This window comes from Eimeria acervulina, genomic scaffold (genome assembly GCF_000499425.1).
Source record: "Eimeria acervulina Houghton genomic scaffold, Eah_scaff220, whole genome shotgun sequence".
Taxonomy (NCBI): Eukaryota; Apicomplexa; class Conoidasida; order Eucoccidiorida; family Eimeriidae; genus Eimeria; species Eimeria acervulina.
In genome coordinates this window covers 25,274-45,850 of record NW_013550017.1, presented here as the reverse complement: position 1 = coordinate 45,850, position 20,577 = coordinate 25,274, and the positions used below count along the sequence as shown (strand labels likewise).

Below are 20,577 nucleotides of genomic sequence, written 5' to 3'. Positions count from 1 at the left end.
GGTGTTTGTGTGTTTTGCAGCATCCAATAGAGGTCAGCAGAGGAAAAGCGATGCTTGTGCCGTCCTTACGCGCAGCCGCGTAAGACGTATATCCCTTTTTTGCAGAGTGTTCACATCCTTGCCATTTCCCGTCTCTCGCTCTGCCTGCTACCCGACACACGCATGCCGCCGCAGCCAGCTTGGACTGGGTGGGGCACCGAAGGCACAGAGTTTCAGTCCATCTATCAGAAATTCCGTAAAGTGCCAAAAGCTGCGCAGAGGAAGTCACGGGGGTAGGGACAACCCTCGGGGGAGGGCTGATGGTGTAGGGGTATCACGTTTGCTTTGCATGCAAAAGGTCCGGGGTTCAATTCCCCGTCAGTCCAATGCTTTTGCCATCTCCGTTTTCAGTGGTGTTTAGGTTAACTCACTTTAGAGTGCAGAAGTTTGATGGACACTTTGTGTCTGTACCGGCATCAAAATGACGTGCATTCGCCTGTGGGTCAAGTTGTGGGGAAGCGAGGAAAACTCCTGCGTAATGGTGTGTGTATCCATTCAGCCTCATCTTTTTGTGCTGTGACAATCACTGAAATATAACGTATCGTGCGCTTCGTCGGAGCATCGCTGCGGGGTTCATCAGATCAGAATAGTCGGAGCGCGGGCTCGCGAAGAGCACTTTCGCGAAGAGTGGTTCGGCTGCCACTGGTCTCCAAGCATCCTGAGAGCGGCGGTACAGGGGCATGGGCCTGCTATAGAGAGAGGAGGGCCGGTGGTACGCCGCAGCACTCGGTGCTGCAGCTCAGACTGCACCACGTCCAAGAACACCCACACCACTTTTGGTGACGCACTAACGCCATTGGCAAGTTTTAACACATGTAGCTGGTTCTCAGTAGCCTAGCAGTGCGCAAAAAGACATGTATGTGCAGACGTGGGAGAGACAATGTTTCATAGGCTACGGCTCTTTTCCCAGAGGGAGCCCGCCACTGTAAGCGTGGCTGCACACGGGATGGAAGTAGCGCGGGTGCGGGAGGGGGCGGTGAGAGGGGCAAAAACCCTGAGTGCACAAGTGGAAAGAAAAATGACCAGGAAAGAGGGCGAGGGCATCAGCATTGTTGTTGCTGCTGGCTGCATGCGCAGTGTCACGGCCTCTAGTAGCCCCAAGCACTGGGTTCCCTGTGCCTGGGTTAGGAAGTGCATTTTAATATGAGTAGTCCAACCTCGACAAAAGCGTTTATTGAGCCCCCGCCGATGAGCAGAGTCAGAGCGAGCGTTACTGGGCGGTTCCGTCCAGCCCCAGAGAGGGGGCTGCAGTCCCAAAGCACCTAGCCGACAACACTTTCACTGGAAAGCATTGAAGCGTCATCAGATGCGGCATCGAGATAGCCATAGCTAGAGGGAAGGGCTCGTATCAAACCGAAGAATAGGTGGCTCCCGAGTGAATGTAGATATAAAGAATTGGGCCCCTCTAAACACGTACGAAAGCAATTGTCCACAGGTTTTCCACTGAATATTGTGTCCTGGCTGCCATCGGCGAAGCATAATCGCTGATTACGTTTCGCCGGCAATTGAGTAGGCTGGTAGGTTGCACTTCCTTGCCGTAGTTTCAGATTTCAAATCCACTTGGTAGCCTCTGCCATGTAGAGCGAGTAACTCCTGACCATTGATACGACGGAGCGTTCACTCATGGGGGAGCAGTTAGTGTGACTATTGTTGTTTTTCTCCATCATTGCGCCGAAAGCTGCGTGGGATTCAGGCCGGTATTTTGTTTCTCTGCTTAGTCTGCTCATAGTCGTAGCCCCGCAATGCCGAACTGTGCGGCGTTTTTGTTGCAAGAATATCAGACGAACAGCTCGGTGCGTCACCCTGGCCTGCTGCGTGCCGGGCTCACAGGACCCCTTCTTGTCTTCTTCGGGGAGGGGCTGGCATTCAAAGCCCCAAAATTCGTGGATTCGATTTGTAGGCCATCTCCACACCCTTTATCTGGTTTCATAGCTAGGGCGTTGGACGAGGAGCTTTTTCTCCCTTTGGCGTTCAAGTACTTTAACGCATCAGCAAGTTCCATCCATTCAAAACTTGTTTTCACGTACCATTTCAGTTATAAATTGGTTCTCTCGACAGGGCAGCTCAGCAATGAACCACTGATGTAGAAACTCTGAGTCCACCACTGGCGATCCGATTACCAAGGACTTCTTACCAAGGACTTCTACGTCTCGATGTTGCACTCTATCAATAGCTTCCCTTCTCCGAGTTTCCTTATCTTGTCAGAGTCTTCTTCCCTGCTGACGTAGAGATAAACCCACGCCATAGCGCATTTCAGAAGGCTTCCATAACTTGGATGTGCTTTAGAGTATTGGTAGACTTACTGAATGCACTCACCATCTTGGTGCCTCCCCTTCTAATAACGAAGGTGTCAATAGCAACTGTAGCTATTCGACTGCATTTTGAAGACGAAAATACAAATGCATTGGAGAAAGGTGCTCGTCCACTGCCCCTGCAACGGCGCGTCCGTCATTTCTGGACAGTGGGAAAAGACGAAGGCATCATTCATGAATAGAAGAATGCCTTTAAAACATTTTCTGGTGGGCAGGATGCAGATACCGCGCTGGTTTCAACGAGACGGTGCTCTCACCCATTGGTATCTTCCCCACCAGAGGGGCGTTCCTGACCACCCTACGCCATGGACGAGGTAAACAGGGCTGAACTTTGAAAGATTTCGGGAGCTTCCGAAACTTGCCCATTCCTTCTTAGATCACCTTTGGCACCTCTTGCTGTTACGCGCCTGACAACTGTACTGCCGGGGTGGGTTTTCGTTTCTCGCTCCTGTCCTGATGAACCATGCGGCACCACCAGTGTAAGAGGAGTCCGCGATCTTCTCCGATTACCGTCTTGAGCTGCAGTGGAAGCAACAGATTTAAGATGAGTTGCTAGAAAGGAGCTGACCTTCCCTCCAGTTCCTAGACGTTATGGGCCCTTCAGTTCAAGGCTGTGGAGCTACGTGAGGCTGCATGGTATGAGTTGCAACTCAGCTTCTCTCAACCGATGTCGCAAGCCAGCCTTACATGCGAGCGAGCACACGAACCTCCGTTTGCTGTCTAACACCGTAGACAACTGCTGTGCTTCTGCTTGCGTGCAGGCTGCCTGCACAGACCAAGTAAGTATTCCTTTATCTACTCCATAGAGCATTCTACAAAAATAGTAATCCAGAGTGGTGTCTGTAGGCAATCCAGCGGGTCGTACGCGCTTTATTTATGTTAGGTGACAATTAAAACTTCATTAACAGTGGAAAGACACATTAAAATATCTTTATTTGATGCTATCTGCAGATATGAATATTCTTTTTCAGCGGACTCCCCGACAGACGACGGCAGCAAGAAGCATTGGTTATGTATCGCCCTCTGAATTTCCTATGACCTAACTTAGATTCTATGCTTATGAATTTTGTTAAAGTGCTTTTTTTCTGTTTATTTATTTGAATACAAAGGAGGAAAAGAGCGACACAGATAATACATGATCAGCGCCGGGCGGCTGTCGTGCCGGTTTCTTCTGTGCATGCATGTTGGGTTTAAATGAAACGGTGAGATGAGGAAGTTGAGAACTGCTGTTTTATTCAATAGCTCTTTTGTGCAGGGGTTATTATTCTTCTATTCCGGGATATATTCTTGAAAGAATAATATTTTTCCCCCGGTTTCGGCGGTCGCTACCGCTCTGTTTGTCTGTTGGAAAGACAGACGGACGCCGACGGATCTGCACTTCATCTTTTATTTTTTTTTCGCATGCAGTTGAATAGAAGAAGGAGTTTTTGTTTATTTTCTCTGTTTTCTCTTTCCGCCGCCTTTGCAGCAAGATGACCGCGCGTGTTCTTCATTCTCGTTGGGCAGTGGTATTATTCATCTGGCTGGCATGTTTGGGGTGTATATGCACCTCTGCGTTTGAGGCGTCTATCGACTTGGGCCCCGCTCAGCGACGCTGCATCGGAGAGCAGCTGAGCAAACATGTGTTGATCGTAGGGGAGTTCCGCGTCTCGCATCCTGCTCCTACCATTCCTGGAGGCGGTGCAGCAGGGCCCCTGCTAATGCACGTGCATGTAACAGACCCTGCAAACAAGACACCTGTATTTCAACAGAGCAGCCGAGATCGCATCAAGACCGGGTTTACCAGCACGAAACCAGGCGTGCATATGTTCTGCGTGAAGAATTTGTCTCAGCAGCAAATCACTGTGGATGTGCAGCTGCTGTGGGGCCCTGCAGCACGTGACTACAGCCAGCTAGCTAAGGCTGAACACATAGACGAGGTGATGCTGCAGCTGCTGCAACTCCAAGACAAACTGAAGCTCTATCATAACAACATCCTCTTCATGAGAGAACGCGACGAGCAAATGCGACAGCAGAACGAGCAAACCGCCACACAACTTATTCTCTTCTGCGGAGTCAATATTTTCTTCCTTGTAGCTTCGAGTGTTATCTCTGGTTTCTTCTTTAAACGCTTCTTCCGCTCTAAGAAGATCATTTGAGGTTCTGCTGCACGTGCTTGTGCATTGAAAGGAAAGGGCAAGGCGTTAAGGCATTCGAAGAAGACACACGAATAAAGAAGACAAGCGAATGGAGAAGGATTAGAACAAAGGCTAATTAGAGATTGAGGCTGCATGCAGATCGCGTGCGCTGCTGCTGCTTCAGCTGTACGTACACCCGATATCATCCCCAACACGGGCTGCGTAGACAGACAAACTTTACTGCTCTCCTGCCGCCCTCTTTAAGGACATAGGAAGCCCTGATGTGCATGCAGTTCAAGCTGGTGTACGGACACAAACCCTGGAATACTGCTTTTCTTTTCATGTTGATGCTGCACACGCATTTGTGCTGCTTCTATCGTCGCGTTCTTTTCCTACTGCGCAGTGTATGTGCCTGTATAGTTCCCCCAGCTTCTGCCGATTTTGTTTAATATATATAATTATTAGTACTATTGCATCCAGGTGTACAGACATGTATTGCAGTACATCTCCAAACGGACGGCAGAAGAAAGACAGAAAAGAACGAAAAGGATATATGCAGCACCTCCTATAGAACACAACGTCTTTCTTGCTGGAGGTTGGGTGTATGTACACCTCAAAAGGTTTGGGTGTACGTACAGCTCACAACGCCCGGCAGCCGCTTCAATGTACAACTATGCATGCAATTCGTGCAGTGTATTCTTAACGGGCATATTCAGACGCCTTCGATTGCATGAACGAATGCACGCATTGGAGTGTATACGCATGCTTCGGGGTGTATGCTCAGGCATTGAAGTACTTGCATGCATGGGGATGCATGCGTATTCAGCATTGGGGTTGGGGTGTACGCGCATGCAGCATTGAGGTGTATGCACATGCATTGGGGTGTATGCGGGTATATTGCGTATATATGATGTAGACACGTGTTAAAGCCGTGCATGCATTAAGAGGTTTTGCATGCATGCAGCATGTTGTGTTTGTTCTGTGTGCGCTGCTGCACACAAACAGACCAGAAGGAACATAAATTATAAAGGAACTAACGATTTAAATTGTTAAGCTAATTCAACTGCATGCAAACAAAGAAATGCATCACCAGCACAACAGGTTGAGGTGTACGTGCACGTCAACCTCGGCGTTCTGCTATGGTTAGTTGTTGCTTTCTTCTCCCTGTCTATATTCTTAGTATTGTAGTACTAACAAAAGGGGAGAAAAGCAGTTAATCTAACGCATTGACTAGCAGAAACATTGACAGCACCAACTAAACGTACACCCCAAAGCATGCGTTTTCTCTTGCTGTACTGCGAAACATACCTTTAGGGGTTTAGGGTTTCGGTGTGGCTGCCCCTACAGCTGAAGTTGAAGGCAGCAGAATCAATCAGTTATTTGTTTCTGAAGGGTTTAGGGTTTGAATAGCAGAAGGATTAGCTTATGGGCCTCCACGCTATTATCTCAGCTCAAAGTTAAGAGAGCAGTCTTCTGCAAGTGGATATAAACGGATTACAGATTACTTCTGCTTGTTAATCCCCTGTTGTATGCACGCCTTGCACTTGCATTCTTCTCGCCTCGTCTCCCTTTGCTAGTGACTCTCAACGCATACTTTGCTGCAATACACACGGGTAGCTACTTCAATAGCTAGCTATGCATGTGGGCTAGTTGGGTGGCTAGCTGGTTGGCTAGCTTTGTGGCTAGCTACTCGATAAGACGCGGAAGTGTGTGACAGTCTAGGGTTTAGGGTTTAAGGTTTAGGGTTTGGCGTAGCCTGATCTGTCTGAATTTGCTGAGAGTCGAGGAAGAGTTCAATAACAGTTAAATACTCTCTTTCTGCATGTACACAGCAAGAAGCGCTGCTGGTAACTATGCAAGAATCCGTCTCTGTCTCTTCTGTCTCATGTCTCTGCTCGATCTCTTCTGTCTCTTCTATGTCTTTCGTCTCTTCTATCTCTTCTGTCTCTTCTCGCTCTTGTGTCTCCTCTACCTTTTCTGTTTCTTCTATCTCTTCTGTCTCTTCTGTCTCTTCTCTTTTCTGTCTATCTTATCTTATCTGTCTCTTCTATCTCTTCTGCTGTTTCTCTCTTTGTGTGTCTTCTCTCTCTTCTGTTATTTCTTTGTCTTCTGTCTATTTTTCTGTTTGTCTCTTCTATTGCGTCTGTCGTTGCTGTATCATCTGTCTTTCTGTATCCTCTCCGCGCCATTATCCCCATGCTCTTCTGCTGCTGTGACTAGGATCTTTCTTTAAATATTAAAAAGAATTTATAATATCTTATATTTTATATTCATAATTTATAGTCCTTTATGAGCGATGTCATCGATATTAGCAGCAGTATTGTCACGCACTTTGCAGAGCAAGCACAGAGGTAATTGAGTAAATAAAAAGAAAGAAAACCTTTCTTAGAAAAACTTTGAGAGAGATTTCTTCTTTTGTTTGGTTCCCCTTAACTCTCTTTTTTCTTGCGTTGTTATTTTCTGGGTTTGTTTGTACTGTGGGTCCGTCTGTTACTGACCCTTCACCTCTCATTTATTGTTATTTTAATTTTTATTTTATTAAAATGCTTTAAATGATATATGAAAAATCTCCTTGTTGTCTCCCCTCTTGTTTTTCTACTGTTGTTATTCCTGTCTTACCTTCTTTTGGTCGAAGGGTGCTTGAAGTGGGTTTAATGCAAAAAACATCTTTTTAACAAAATAAACACTAATTTAATGCAATACACATTGTTTAAATGTAAAAAAGAATATTCTCTTTTTTAACATCCGCTGAGGCGAACAAACGAACAAAAATTATGGTTGAGGGAGTGACCTCCCGCTGCAGAGGGGGGGGTTAAAGGGTATAATAAAGGGTATAGAGGGTTTGTATTAGAGCATATATAAAACATTATTATATAATAAATAAATAAACAAATAAATGGTAAACATAATTTGACCTTTAATTTTGGTTTGTTGGGGAGATTTACACCCGCGTTTCTTTCATGCACGTGTGAAGGCTGCGGCTGCGGTGTCTGCACAGCAGGGTGGTTATAGGGGTAAATCGATAAATAAAAGGATAAAATGTATTCAAAAAACTTTGAAATTAATTATTTAATTCCATAAAATAAACAGGAGAAGCTCCATTCGGCTCCGTCTGTCGCTCCTCCCCTTTAGATCTGAGTACACCGCTAGAAGAAGATGCGCTGGGCTTAGACGCATAATATTTAGGGTTTATATTTAGTGTTTGAATTTCCTTTTTATTTCTTTTTGCTGCTTTTTTAAACCACCAACAACCCCAGCTGTCGCGGCCACAGCCAGAAAGGAATAGTTTCTGCTCGCCTCAGGCGCTGTTGCAGCTGTACGTACACCTCATTAAACAAAGCAAACAAAAACTAGAAAAAAGATGAATAAAAAAGCCAATGAAATTCCATTGGAAACAAACAAGAAAAACAAACTGTCGCCTAATGTCCCATCGAAAAAAGATCTTGACCCCAAACCCTAAACCCTAAACCCTAAACCCTAAAACATTCGAACGGGAGGCACACCAAAGCAAGGAAGCAAACAAAGCAGCAGCCAACTGGAGAAACTAACAAACAGACAAACGCATGGAGAACCTAACGGAGAGGCAGACGAAGAAATAAAAGCAGAAATCAGCAAAACAGCAAACCAACAAACCCGTTTAATCTTGTTTCAATCTAGCTCGCAGAGAAGATGGGGAATGTATGTCAACCCAACAAAAGACGGTTGGATCTGGAGGCCGACATTTGTTATCTTTTCTCGGATTCATACAGACAAGAAGGCATTAAAATACAGCAAGAAACTGCTGCACAATGTCCCCGCAACCTTACAGACAGAGACTGGTGTGTGCTGCTGCTGCAGCTGCAGCTTGGGCTGCTGTTGCTGCTGTTGTTTCTGTGATCATTCCTGCTGCTGTGGGTGCCTACCTAACCCGTTCCTGTTGCTGCTGTTGCTGCTACGGTCCCTGCTTCTCCCCACTGTGTCGCTGGTGCGGGAGCTTAAAATGCAGATGCTATATCTGCTGGCGTTGCTGCTGCTTGTGCTGCTGTTGCTGCTGCCGCTGGAGGCTTGCTGCTGCTCTTGCAGCTCTTGCTGCTGATAGAGGCGCAGCTGATGTTGCTGTTGCCGTCGCAACACCTGCTGGTGCTGCTGCTGCTGCTGCTGCTTTTCGTGTCGGGTGTATGGAAGACTATTTCTTTTCGTGGAGCTGTCGCTTCCTCCAGCTGCTGCAGCAACATGTTTGCCTGCTGCACTAACAGCCCACAGCAACAGCAGCAGCAGCAGCAGCAGCAGCATATGTGTGTGGGGTTTATTCAGGGCAGCAGTAATGGACAAGGGCCCGTCTCAGTGGCGAATGGTGCTACCAAGTAGTTTAAAAGAAGAAGAGGCAGCAGCAGCAGAAGCAGCAGCAGTTGAATACACTCCAGCTGAAAAACCTCGCCGATGGAGTGCAATGGGGGGGGCAGCTGCTGCTACAGAAGTGCAGATAGAAGGGATTACTGTAGATGTTAAAGAACTTCTCTCTCCCCGCACAGTTGCTGCTGCTGCTGCTGCTGCTGCTCCTGTCCCCGTTCCTGCTGCTGCTCCTGCTGATGCAGCTACTGCACCTGCAGAAGGAGCAGCTGCGGGAGACTCAGCAGCAGCAACAGATGCAGAGGGAGCAGCAGCAGCAGCAACAGCAACAGGAATCAGCAGTTGCGGGCGCTGGTGTCAGGTAGAGACGCAGCAGCGGGGCTGCTGCCTCGTGAGTTTTAATACTATGTGTTATTTGCTGCGACAGCTGCAGCAAGCTAACCGTGAGGCCCTAGAAAATGCAATAATATCACCTACGCTCCCGAGCTCAAAAAGAACAAGCGAAGAATTTCATAGAGCAGTACTCCTCCAGGCACAGCCAATCGTCCTACAGTCGACTCTCCCCCTTCCCCAACAGGTTAGGGTTTAGGGTTTAGGGTTTAGGGTGTAGGGTTTAGGGTTTAGGGTTTAGGGTTTAGGGTTTAGGGTTTAGGGTTTAGGGTTTGGGTTGAGGGTGGTTGCTAAGGCGTGTTTCACAACTAAATGACAAGCCCTGAATTCCCTTGGGTAGACCCTAAACCCTAAACCCTAGGCGTTGAACCTTCAAAGAGGCTACTGACAGCACACAGAAGCGTCTATCGCAACATAGAAGCTAGGGGTTTAGGGCCTTTTAGTGGTTTGGGGTTTTTAGGGGTCTTAGGGTCTAGGGCGTTTTAGGGTTTAAGACTCTTGCGGGTCAATGGTTTGTTAGGGTTTGGGGTTTTTAGGGTTTGGGGTTTTTTAGGGTTTGTGGGGTTTTAGGGTTTAGGGGTTTCAAGGGTTTAGGGTTTGTCTGTGTGGGGCGCGTGCAGGCTGAGGTGTACTGCGAGGTTGAGCTGTTGTCTTACACTCCATTTAAGTCTTATATTGCTATTGGTGTTGCTGCTGCTCCTTATCCCCCTCATCATCTCCCAGGCCTTCTCCCGGGATCCTGCGCCCTTCTTTCCACGGGTAGGGTTTAGGGTTTAGGGTTTAGGGGTTAGGGTGTAGCGCGTAGGGTTGTATACGGTTTCGGGTTTAGGGTTTAGGGCTGCTCTTGCTTAGAATATGGGTTTTGACGCTTAGAGTATAACGTCTACGCCTTATGGTTTAGGGTTTAGTGTTTAGGGTTTAGGGTTTAGGGGTTTAGGGTTTTAGGCCAAGAGCATGGGGATAAAGGCGAGGGTTTTGGGTTTTATTGCTTTGGCTTGCAATGCTTTGAGGGCGAGGATCTAGAGCTTGGGCTGTGGGCGTTAGGGTTTAGGGTTTAGGGGTAAGGGTTTAGGGTTTAGGGTTTAGAGTGCTCTCTTCAGGGCAAGTGTTTAAGGGGAATAGCGTCTCCGTGGCGGACGGTGATGCCTTGGTGGTTAGTGTTTGTTTGCTTCTCTTTTAACTTCCCTCTCAATGCAGCAGCTTCTGTTCTAAACCCTAAACCCTAATTTGTAAACCATAAACCCTAAACCCCAAACCCCACACCCAAGCAAGAAAGTTATGCAGAGAGGTGAAGACTGAGTCTGTCTGTCTCCTTCGAATCCGTGTGCTTTCATTGGCCACCCAGACCCTGTTAGTGAGGGTTTAGGGTTCAGGGTATAGAGCTTAGGGTTTAGGGTTTAGGGTTTTAAGGTCAAGGATATATATATATATATATATAGGGTTTAGAGTCCATGGTTAATGGCTTACAGTTTAGCGTTTAATGTTGATTATTTAGGGTTCAGGGTTTCAGCGCTTTAGGGTATAGGGTATAGGGTTTTAGGGTTTTAGGGTTTTAGGGTTTAGGGTTTAGGGTTTTGTTGTGGGTATGAATGAAGGAGGGGGATGTTATAGGATGTTTATTTTGTCGCAAGTCTGGGAGAATAATATTTTTTTTAAATGGAGACCCTCAATGGGCGGTGCCTTGCGAAGAGATACTATTACCAGAGACGTGGGGTGAGGGTTTGGTGTCTCCCCTGGGATCGCCTCGGGATCGTCTCCTCCCGCGTCTTCGAACGGGATCGTCTGGCTTCGGGAACTTCTACTCTTCCCCTGCTTCTCGGGACATGTATATAACTATTGGAGTGTTAGGCAAAGGCGATCTTGAGATAAACTTTGGAGGTAAAAACTTCAGTCTTAATGGGGAGATATCTCGAGTCTCTCGAGGGCTTGTACAATCGACAGCTCCTGTTGCAGCCAGAGCCTTTGGTTATAGGCTCGCCAGGTTTCACGTTATGCTTGTACGTTTACATACACCTAAGGGTTTAAGGCTTAGGGTTTAGGGTTTAGGGTTTGCGGTAGAGGGAAGGGGTCATCAGCCTTTCTATCGAGGGAGAAGGGTCTAGGGTTTAGGCTTTGCGGGTAAGGGGCTACAGTTTAGGCCTTGGGCCTGGGGGAGGACGGAGAAGGGTTGGGGGTTTAGGGTTTAGGGATAGGGTTTAGGGTTTAGGGTTTGGAGCGTGGGTTCAGGATGAGCTGAAGCTCTTCTACTCCTGCTTTAATCCGCCTATGGTGCCAAAAGCAAAGGGAATGGTTGTTTTGAATATCTCCAGGCAAAAGGCGCGTCTGCAACCCTAAGGGTTTAGGGTGTAGGGTTTAGGGTTTAGGGTTTGGGGTTTTAAATTTTGGGGTTTGGGATGCAGACCCTCCGAGAATTCGAAGTTCGGGTTAGGGTTTAGGAAATTAGGGTTTAGGGTGAAAGGTATAGTGCTGAGCAATTTAGAGGTGGGGGTTTATGGCTTAGGGTTTAGGTTAGGGTTTAGGGTTTAGGGTTTAGGGTTTAGGGTTCCGACCGTGCAGGAATTCAACGAAGAACTAAAAGAGACGTACGGCAAGGACTTGACAGATGTGGCGCAGTATGCTCGTGACAGTGAGTTTTACACAAACCCTAGACCCTAAACCCTAAACCCTAGATCCTAAACCCTAGCCCCTAAATTGAATTCCTAAGTCCTAAATCTCCCACACAGCTGTAGCTGCCCCCTGTAACCTGAGCACAACGCATACAGCCAGGGTCTACGTTTTAGTTCTTCGGGTTTAGGGTTTAGGGTTTAGGGTTTAAGTTTTAGCGTCGAATGTTTAGGGTTTAGGATCATGCGTTTAGAGTTCAGAGCTCTTTTAATGCTTATTAATTAGGGTTTGGGGCTTAGGATTTAGGGTTTAGGGTTTAGGGTTTAGGGTTTAGGGTTTAGGGTTTGGGTTCAGTCAATAAACGCAAGCTGACGAACTTTTTCCGGCAACACGATATTCGGCGTCTGTCTCAAATCGACAAAATATTCGAGGACTTTGATGGCGACGTAATACACCTCAAACCCTAAACCCTAAACCCTAAACCCTAAACCCTAAGTTGTAGTTGTTCATTTGGTTCAGTGGGGCTTGTCCTCGCGGTTTAGATTAAAAAGCGGGCTTTGCCTCCCTTAAGCGTAGATTGGGGTTGTGCTGGCAAGAGGCTAAGGGTTTGAGTTCTCTTTTTAGGGTTTAGGGTTTAGGGTTTAGGGTTTGAGGGGCCTTTTGGGGTTCGCATTTAGTCGTGGAAGCTCAACGAATTCCTGCGAAAGACATATGGCAGCGATATGTCAAGTTGTTCTGTCCGGCGCAAACAAAGTAACCCTAAACCCTAAACCCTAAACCCTAAACCCTAATCATAAACCATAGAAGACGGAACACAATGAGTAAAGGAACATCGGGGGCCGCGAAATGAGGGGTTTGTTTGCAACGTGTAGCATAAAGAATCTACAAGTTAGGGTTTAGGGTTTAGGGTTTGCTGTCAGGCGTTGAGGCGATGCTGATTGAGTATTTCGATGTGGTGAAGAAAAGACAAGACCTGCTCAAAATCGGAGTGAGCCCCGTTCTACAATTTAGGGTTTAGGGTTTAGGGTTTAGGGTTTAGGGTTTCAGTTTAGTATTTGGGGTTTAGGGTTTAGGGTAAGAGGGTTTACTTTCGGGCGTTTGTATCCTCTAAATAGCGACGCTAATTGTGCATAGTATTAATTTATTTATTTGTTTTTGTTTAGCACTATGCTTGAATTAAGTTTGCGTTCATCTCTTTTGTTGTTTGTGGTGTATGTACACCCGCGTATGCCTCTCTGCATGCCGAGTGCGCATTGTCTTAATCTGTCTTTGCTCTGTTCATACATGTATAAATATATTCACATATATGCACATATATGCATATATATATATATATATATTATTTTTCACGTTATTAGTAAAAATGTGTAAATATATAGGTGTATATATATATATGTTTGCATGTATACATCTAGGTTATGAGTAAGAATACTTCAATATTCGTGCTCGTAACCTCAACGTATATATATTGTACATATGAGTAATATCTGCGTTTGCATATTGTTTGCACTTACGGTGTATGGACAAGACACACTTATAGGTGCATGTGCTTACAATGGCAACGCTTTATAAATAAATAAATAAATAAAATACTAAATAAATAAATAAATAAATGTATATATATATATATATGCGTGGATTGCCTATAAGCATAGGCTTTTGCTTTGGGGTTCCTGTGAAAACAAAGAGAAGACAAAAAAGCAGATGAAGTTATTCAGATTGTTGGGTATATAGGGAGAAATGAATCAATAGATGATTGAATGTTTAGTATGTATGATATTATTACGTTATTATTATATGAATAAACAAACATGAAGAAAGAGGAATAGATGCCGAGGTGTATGTACAGGCTGTCGCTGAGCAAGCACTTCTTCGCCCGTCAACAGTGGATGCGTTTCTGAGAGATCGATATAAAAGGGGAATAAATATTCTTTTAAAGGTGAATATTCCAAGTACAACAAGCTTTGCTTGCCTGCCTGCTTTCGGATGTATACGCAGCTTGATGTTAATTTCTCAGGTGTACAGGCAGCTCTTCATGCACATTATTTGGTGAATATAATCGCTTTCTTTCAATATATATTCTTACTAAATGAACATTCACCAGAATTAGCAGCAAATACACTCTCTTCAAGCATCTGCAGTGATGGAGACGAGCAGCTGCCTGTACACCTGAGGTGGTGCCCGTACACCTCAGCAACGAAACCCTGCTACTGTAGCCATAATTGATTAAGACGGAATGAGAAAAGCCGTAGAAAAAAGCAGAATACAGAGAAGCAAGGAAGTGTATTTCTGTTTATCTGATCTTTTGAGTAGACACCTCCCTTATACTCTCAAAAGAAAGCATTAAGTGCAAGCAAACAAATACGAAAAACAAACACAAATGGATGCATGTTAGGTTGCATTCCATTATTCAAATATACGAAAGATACGCCTCCAAAAGACAAAACAAAAAGGGTGCTTGGGGTGTACGCACACCTCAGCAATAACCCGAAGCAACAATTCTTGCAGCAATGCTTGAAGAGATTTTCTTCCTGCCTTCTTCTTTCCCTCTATCCTGGCTGAGAAAACCAGCTGGACATTTCTATGTGCATGCCTAACGATAATAAATAGCTAGCTACCGCTGCATCTAACTGGCGAGCTGGCTAGCTAGCTAGTTAGCTAGCTTGCTAGTTAGCCTGCTAGCTAGCTAGCTAGCTGGTTTGCTTGCTTGCTACTGCGGGGCCTGGGGGTCTGCTGTGGGCTCAACGCTCTCTTTTGTGTTGTTCACATGCATGATAGCTACAGCCGTGTTTGTATGAAGCCATCACTAGGGTTTAGGGTTTAGGGTTAAGGGTTTAGGGTTGAGGGTGACTGAGCAGAACCGCCTTCGGCAAATGTACGAATTATATTCTCCTGAAAACCTGAAGGAAATCGACTCCGTGGTGGAGAAATATCCTCGTAAGGGTTTAGGGTTTAGGGTTTAGGGTTTAGCGTCTCGGGAGCGAGTTTGTCTTCTTGCGTTGGGCGCGTTGTTTGTTTGTTTGTATATTTGTTTGTTTGTATATCTGTATATTTATTTATTTATTTGTTTGTTTGTTTGTTTGTTTGTTGTCTATGATTTATTTTGTCTTTGTGTCTTTGTTTGTTCGTTTATTTATTTTTTTTTGTATTTGTTTGTTCGTGGTATTTGTTTAGATGCCCCTTGATCTTATTTTTCTGCATTTGTTCGTTTGTTTGATTGCATGCATTGTTTGTTTGTTTATTTGTTTGTTTTGTTTCTTTCTTCGTTCGCTTGTTTGCATTTCTTCTTTTGTTTGTCTTGCTGAATTGTTTATTTTGTTTTTTTGTTTGCTTTGTTTGTTTGCTTTGTCAATAAGCTTTTATTTATTTGTTTATTTGTTTATTTCTTTATTTGTTTTGTTCGTTGGTTTCGTTTGCTTGCAGTTTCTCTCGTGTGTTTATTTGTTTATTTTGTTTACTTTGTTTATTTATTCATTTATTTATTTGTTTTATTTATTTGTTTTATTTATTTGTTTTGTTTAACTCCATCTGTAGATTTCTTTGTTGTACTGCCTATTTATTTGTTCTGTTTGTTTACATTTATTTTTGTTATTTATTTATTTATTTGCATTCATTTATTTATTTATTTATTTATTTATTTGCCTCTACTTATTCATTTGCTTGCCCTCACTTCTTCATTTATTTATTTGGATATATATATATATATATATTTATTTGTTTATTGATATACTTGTAAATAAATAAATAAATAAATAGTTTAATTAATATATATATATATATATATATATATATATATATATTGATGTGCAGTGTTTGACGACGCCTTCGCGCTGACTTTAAAGATGAGGATTCGTTATGGAATTGATTTGGATTCATTTTCACCATTTGACCCTGGAGAGACAGAGGGGGCTAAAAAGGAGACAGAGACGATCCCTGGGATCGCCTCTGGGATCGATCCCAGGATCGATCCCAGGATCGCCTCCCCACTTGAACTCCTCGATCAAGAAAAAGACTCAGTCGATCTCCCTGAATTGGCTTCAACGCACAGCAAACATTCTCGAAGTCTCATTATTACGCGTCCCTTCAGGCAGCAGCAGCAGCAGCAGCAGCAGCAGCAGCAGCAGCAGCAAACAAGAAGGCCTCAAAGACAAATCTCCGCTTTGGACAAACTCTTCCCCTCCTTTTCTGAAGTTGACGACAGCAGTAAAACCACAGGAGCAACTGCAGCATTTAAGAAGCACCAGCACAAGCAGCAGCAGCAGCAGCAGCAGCAGCAGCAAGGCAGCAGGCCGTGGAGTCGCCGCAGCAGATCGCATTTACCAGCCCAAGGCGAACCTTCCGCTGATTCTGTTGCTGCTGCTGCTTGGGGGGTCTCGAAGAGGGCGTCTGCGCTGCAGTATCAGCAACCGCAGCACGTGCTGCAGCAGCAGCAACAGCAACAGCAACAGCAGGAGCACCTGCTGCAGCAGCAGCAGCGCAGAGAAACGCAAGAAGCTACTGCCGCTGCTGCTGCCGCTGCTGCTGCCGCTGCTGCTGCCGCTGCTGCTGCAGGCAGCAACAATGAGGGTAATGCACCAGAGCAAACCAAAGGCAGCAAAGAAGAACAGCAAATGCAAGAAAAAACGAAAAACGCAGTGCAGCAGCAGCAGCAGCAGGACCAGCAGCAGCAGCAGGGCCAGCAGCAGCAGCAGGGCCAGCAGCAGCACCAGGATCAGCAGCATGGGGAAATCCAGCAGCAAACGCTGCAGCAGCAAAGACAGCAGCAGGAGCGGCAAAAACAGGAACCAGAGCAACAGCAGCAGCAGCAGCAAAAGCAAGAAGGCGGGAAACAGCAGCAGCAGCAAGAACAGGAAAAGCAGCAGAAACAAATGCAGCAGCAGCAAAAGCAGGTGCAGCAGCAGCTGCAGCATGACAATGAACAGCAGCGACAGCAACAAGATAAACCTCCTCTGCAGCAACAGAGTGAGGACATGACAGTGGAGCAGCAGAAACAGCAACAGCAGCAGCACCAACAGCAAGAACACCAAGAACCGCAGCAGCAAGACCACCAGCAGCAGCAAGACCAGCAGCAGCAGCAAGACCAGCAGCAGCAGCAAGACCAGCAGCAGCAGCTCGAATTGGAGAGGCGAACCAACAACCAGACAGCAGAAAACACCCCCGCTCCTGCTGCTGACAACCTTACAAGCGATGCATCAGCAGCAGCAGCAGCATCTGCTGCTGCTGCTGCTGCCACAGACACACAAGCAGCAGAAGCAGTAGCTACTGCTGCAGCTTCAGCTGCAGCAGGCGCAGGCACAGACGCAGCAGCAGCAACAGCAGCCACAGCCACAGAAGCAGCAGCAGCAGCACCTACAGCCACAGAAGCAACAGCAGCAACAGCAGCAGCCACAGAAGCAGCAGCAGCCACAGAAGCAGCAGCAGCAACAGAAGCAGCAGCAGCAACAGAGCCAGCGAATGCCACAGAAGCAGCACCAAAAGCAGCAGCCACAGAAGCGGCAGCAGCAGCGGCAGCCACAGAAGAAGCAGCAGCAGCACCGACAGGCACAGAAGCAGCAAGAGCGCTCACAGAAGCAGCAGCAGCAGCAGCGGCAGCCACACAAGCAGCACCAGCAACAGCAGCGACCACAGAAGCAGCACCAGTAGCCACAGAAGCAGCACCAGCAACAGCAGCAGCCACAGAAGCAGCAGCAGCAGCAACAGAAGTAGCACCAGCAACAGCAGCAGCCACAGAAGCAGCGGCAGCGGAAGAAGCACCAGCAGAAGCAGCAGCAGCAGAAGAAGCAGCAGCAGCAGAAGAAGCAGCAGCAGAAGCAGCAGAAGAAGCAGCAGATTTATCGGCGGAAGATTCGATGGTCCGCGCCACTGCAGAAGCAGCTGCTGACCTCATGTCTTTCCTAGAGCATGCACCCATTGCAGCAGCAGAAGCAGAAGCAGCAGCAGCAGCAGAAGCAGCAGCAGCAGAAGCAGCAGCAGAAGCAGCAGCAGCAGCAAAGGCAGCGGCAGCAACAGAAGCAACAGCAGAGGCAGGACGCGAGCCTGACAAGAGAGAGACAGAAGCAAAGACAAGTGAGAAGGAGGAAGCGAGAAGCATTACCGTGCTGCAGCAGCAGCAGCAGCAAAAGCAACAGCAGCAGCAGCAGGAGAATGAACAGCTGCAGCAGCAGCCTGGAGAACAGCAGCAGCAGCATGAACAGCAGCAGCCGCAGAAGCAACAACAGCACCAACAACAGCAGGAACCTCAACAGCAAGAGCACCAGCAGGGGCAGCAGCAGCAGCAGCAACCACAGTTTGAGGAGCAGCACCAAGCAGCAGATGGGCAGCTGCAGCAGGAGCAGCAGCAGCAGCACCAGCAGGTGCATCAGCAGCCGCAGCAGGAGAAGCAGCTGCAGCAGCAGCACCAGCAGGAGCACCAGCAGCAGCAGCACGAGCACCAGCAGCAGCTGCAGCAGCAGCACGAGCACCAGCAGCTGCAGCAGCATGAGCATCAGCAGCAGCTGCTGCAGCACGAGCGTCAGCAGCAGCTGCAACAGCACGAGCATCAGCAGCAGCTGCAGCAGCAGCAGCAGCACGAGCACCAGCAGCTGCAGCAGCATGAGCACCAGCAGCAGCTGCTGCAGCACGAGCATCAGCAGCAGCTGCTGCAACACGAGCATCAGCAGCAGCTGCAGCAGCAGCAGGAGCACCAGCAGCAGCAGCACGAGCACCAGCAGCAGCTGCAGCAGCACCAGGAGCACCAGCAGCAGCTGCAGCAGCAGGAGCACCAGCAGCAGCAGGAGAAGCAGCTGCAGCAGGAGCAGCAGCAGAAGGAGCAACCGCCTCGGCGGGAGGAATCGCAGCAAGCAGCAAATGCGCAACAGCAACAGCAGCAGCAGACCATAGATAATGCAGCTGCTACTAACTAAAAGGCCGCAGCAACAAACTGCAGTTGTATTCTAAGCAGAGGTTGCAGCAGCAGCAGCAGCAACAGCAACAACAGCAACAGCAGCAACTAGCAATAACAGATAAAACACAGATTACGCGAATATCAGTTTTGGGTGCCTGAAATTCAGACAGCAGCAGCAACTGCTGCTGCTGCTTCTGCTGCTGCTATTGCTTGCGCTGCAGCAGCAGCAATACCAGCAGCAACAGCAGCAGTTGCTGCTGCGAGTAGGTTTTGAAGCATTGCGCCTACATGTGCTCTAGGGCATTTGATTTTGCTTGCTGTCTCCTTTCGCCTCTGTCTGTTTTACTTCTTTTCTTTTATCTTTTTTCTTTTATCTTTGCTTCTTTATTTAGTGTCTTGCGTCTTTTATATAATCTGTTATATGTTTATTCTCTTCTGTCTCCATCGCCTCTGCTTCTCTCTTCTTTTGCAGCTCTTCTTACCTTCTTACTCTGAATAAACCCACTCCCAACTCTAGCTAGCTATCGGCAGCTAGCTACAGCTAGCCATCATATACCTCCAGCTAGCTACCAGCTAGCCATCATAAAACTGCGGATAACGCTCACACAGCCATCATATACATCCAGCTAGCTATCAGCTAGCCATCATATGCCTCCAGCTAGCAATCAGCTAGCTGCCAGCTAGCTGCCAGCTAGCTGCAGCCAACCATGAGTCCCTTATCCCAACCTTGCCTGCGGCCACAAGGAACAAACGACCCCTAGCTAGCTAGCTAGCTAGCTAGGTGGCTAGCTAGCTAGCCGTCGGTAGCCAGCTAGCCAGCTAGCTAGTTGGGGATCGTTTGGAGTCCGCGTAACCCCGCATACGCTCGTGCTGAGCTTGTGGAGGTAGCCGTTCATATAGCTCGCCGTCGGTAGCTAGCTAGCCAGCTAGCTAGCTAGCTAGCTAGGCCTACCTAGCTAGACGTTGGTGGCTAGCTAGCTGGCCGTGGCTAGCTCTAGCTAGCTCGCCACATCCGTTGAAAGTCAGCCCTGTATTGCCAGCTGGGGCTAGCTAGCTCCAGCCAGCTAGCTTCAGCTAGCTTGCTCCAGCCAGCTAGCCTCAGCTAGCTAGCTTCACCTAGCTTGCCCCAGCTAGCGACACATTGCTAGCTAGCTAGTTAGCTAGCTAGCTAGCTAGCTCTAGCAAGCCCGCGAGCTCCAGCTAGCTAGCCAGCTAGCTAGCTAGCTAGCTAGCTAGGTAGCTTATGGAAGCCATATGCAGCCACCATCGATGGGTTTGTAGTGATGTCTGTCTTTCGGTTTATGTTTGGTTTGTACGAGAGGTTGTTTGCTAAAGAACTTTATTTGAGTAGGCGTCTGCAAAGGAAAAGCTTTGCCTTCGAGTGTATAGGCAGGGAAAGCCCCGACTCTTCGCCCGTTTAGCGGTGGGGCTGCATGCAGCTGCTGCAGCGCTCGTCTTACTTCTTCTGCTGTCTGCAGCAGCAAAAACAGACGCCCGCAATGATCTCGCTGCTGCTGCCGCTGTTGCTGCGGGTGTCTCCAGTGCGGAGCTGCGCCTCCTGCTGCTCCCTTTGCTGCTGCTGCTGCTGCTGCTGCTGCAGCAGGGGGTTGCGGAGGAGACAGCCGCTGCATACCGATAATAGAGATAGGTACGAACGAACAAACCCACTCTTTTATTTTTTCTACAGATAATTCAAAAGGAAGATTCGTCAAAAAAACTGCAGTTATGCGCATTTGGTGCTCCGCAGACAGCTCGTCTAGCATGCTGCTGCTGCTGCTGCTGCTGCTGCTGCTGCTGCTGCTGCTGCTGCTGTTGCTGTTGTTGTTCGGAAGGCTAAGGCTCCTGCTACGCCCATCCATCGATGCCCCAGGAGACACACTACAGATGCTGCTGCTGCTGCTGC

General features: G+C 47.4%; 5 protein-coding genes across 5 annotated transcripts in view; 3 read left to right on the top strand and 2 right to left on the bottom strand.

Moving 5' to 3' along the window:
* Nucleotides 1-615: 615 nt before the first annotated feature.
* Nucleotides 616-1,507, bottom strand: EAH_00026400 (hypothetical protein; the record flags this gene model as incomplete). Its single annotated transcript, XM_013396542.1, has 2 exons — nucleotides 616-873; nucleotides 1,457-1,507. The coding sequence occupies 2 exons, from the start codon at nucleotides 1,505-1,507 to the stop codon at nucleotides 616-618; spliced, it is 309 nt and encodes a 102-aa protein (XP_013251996.1).
* A 2,316-nt stretch (nucleotides 1,508-3,823) lies between these two features.
* On the top strand, nucleotides 3,824-4,489 carry EAH_00026390 (transmembrane trafficking protein, transmembrane protein Tmp21 precursor, putative; the record flags this gene model as incomplete). Its single annotated transcript, XM_013396541.1, has 1 exon — nucleotides 3,824-4,489. One exon carries the CDS (start codon nucleotides 3,824-3,826, stop codon nucleotides 4,487-4,489), a length of 666 nt encoding a protein of 221 aa, XP_013251995.1.
* Nucleotides 4,490-8,771: 4,282 nt separating this feature from the next.
* On the top strand, nucleotides 8,772-12,915 carry EAH_00026380 (hypothetical protein, conserved; the record flags this gene model as incomplete). The annotated part of the gene is made up of 10 exons (XM_013396540.1): nucleotides 8,772-9,158; nucleotides 9,808-9,946; nucleotides 10,288-10,340; nucleotides 10,783-11,184; nucleotides 11,414-11,476; nucleotides 11,744-11,813; nucleotides 12,146-12,237; nucleotides 12,469-12,544; nucleotides 12,712-12,779; nucleotides 12,907-12,915. 10 exons carry the CDS (start codon nucleotides 8,772-8,774, stop codon nucleotides 12,913-12,915), a joined length of 1,359 nt encoding a protein of 452 aa, XP_013251994.1.
* Nucleotides 12,916-15,633: 2,718 nt separating this feature from the next.
* Nucleotides 15,634-18,693, top strand: EAH_00026370 (hypothetical protein; the record flags this gene model as incomplete). Its single annotated transcript, XM_013396539.1, has 1 exon — nucleotides 15,634-18,693. One exon carries the CDS (start codon nucleotides 15,634-15,636, stop codon nucleotides 18,691-18,693), a length of 3,060 nt encoding a protein of 1,019 aa, XP_013251993.1.
* Nucleotides 18,694-19,915: 1,222 nt separating this feature from the next.
* Nucleotides 19,916-20,577, bottom strand: part of EAH_00026360 (hypothetical protein, conserved) — a gene marked incomplete at both ends in the record, with an annotated part of 1,134 nt that continues 472 nt past the window's right edge. The window contains one exon of the mRNA XM_013396538.1: nucleotides 19,916-20,577. This exon is cut by the window's right edge and continues 472 nt beyond it. Coding sequence (XP_013251992.1) covers nucleotides 19,916-20,577 — 662 coding nt within the window.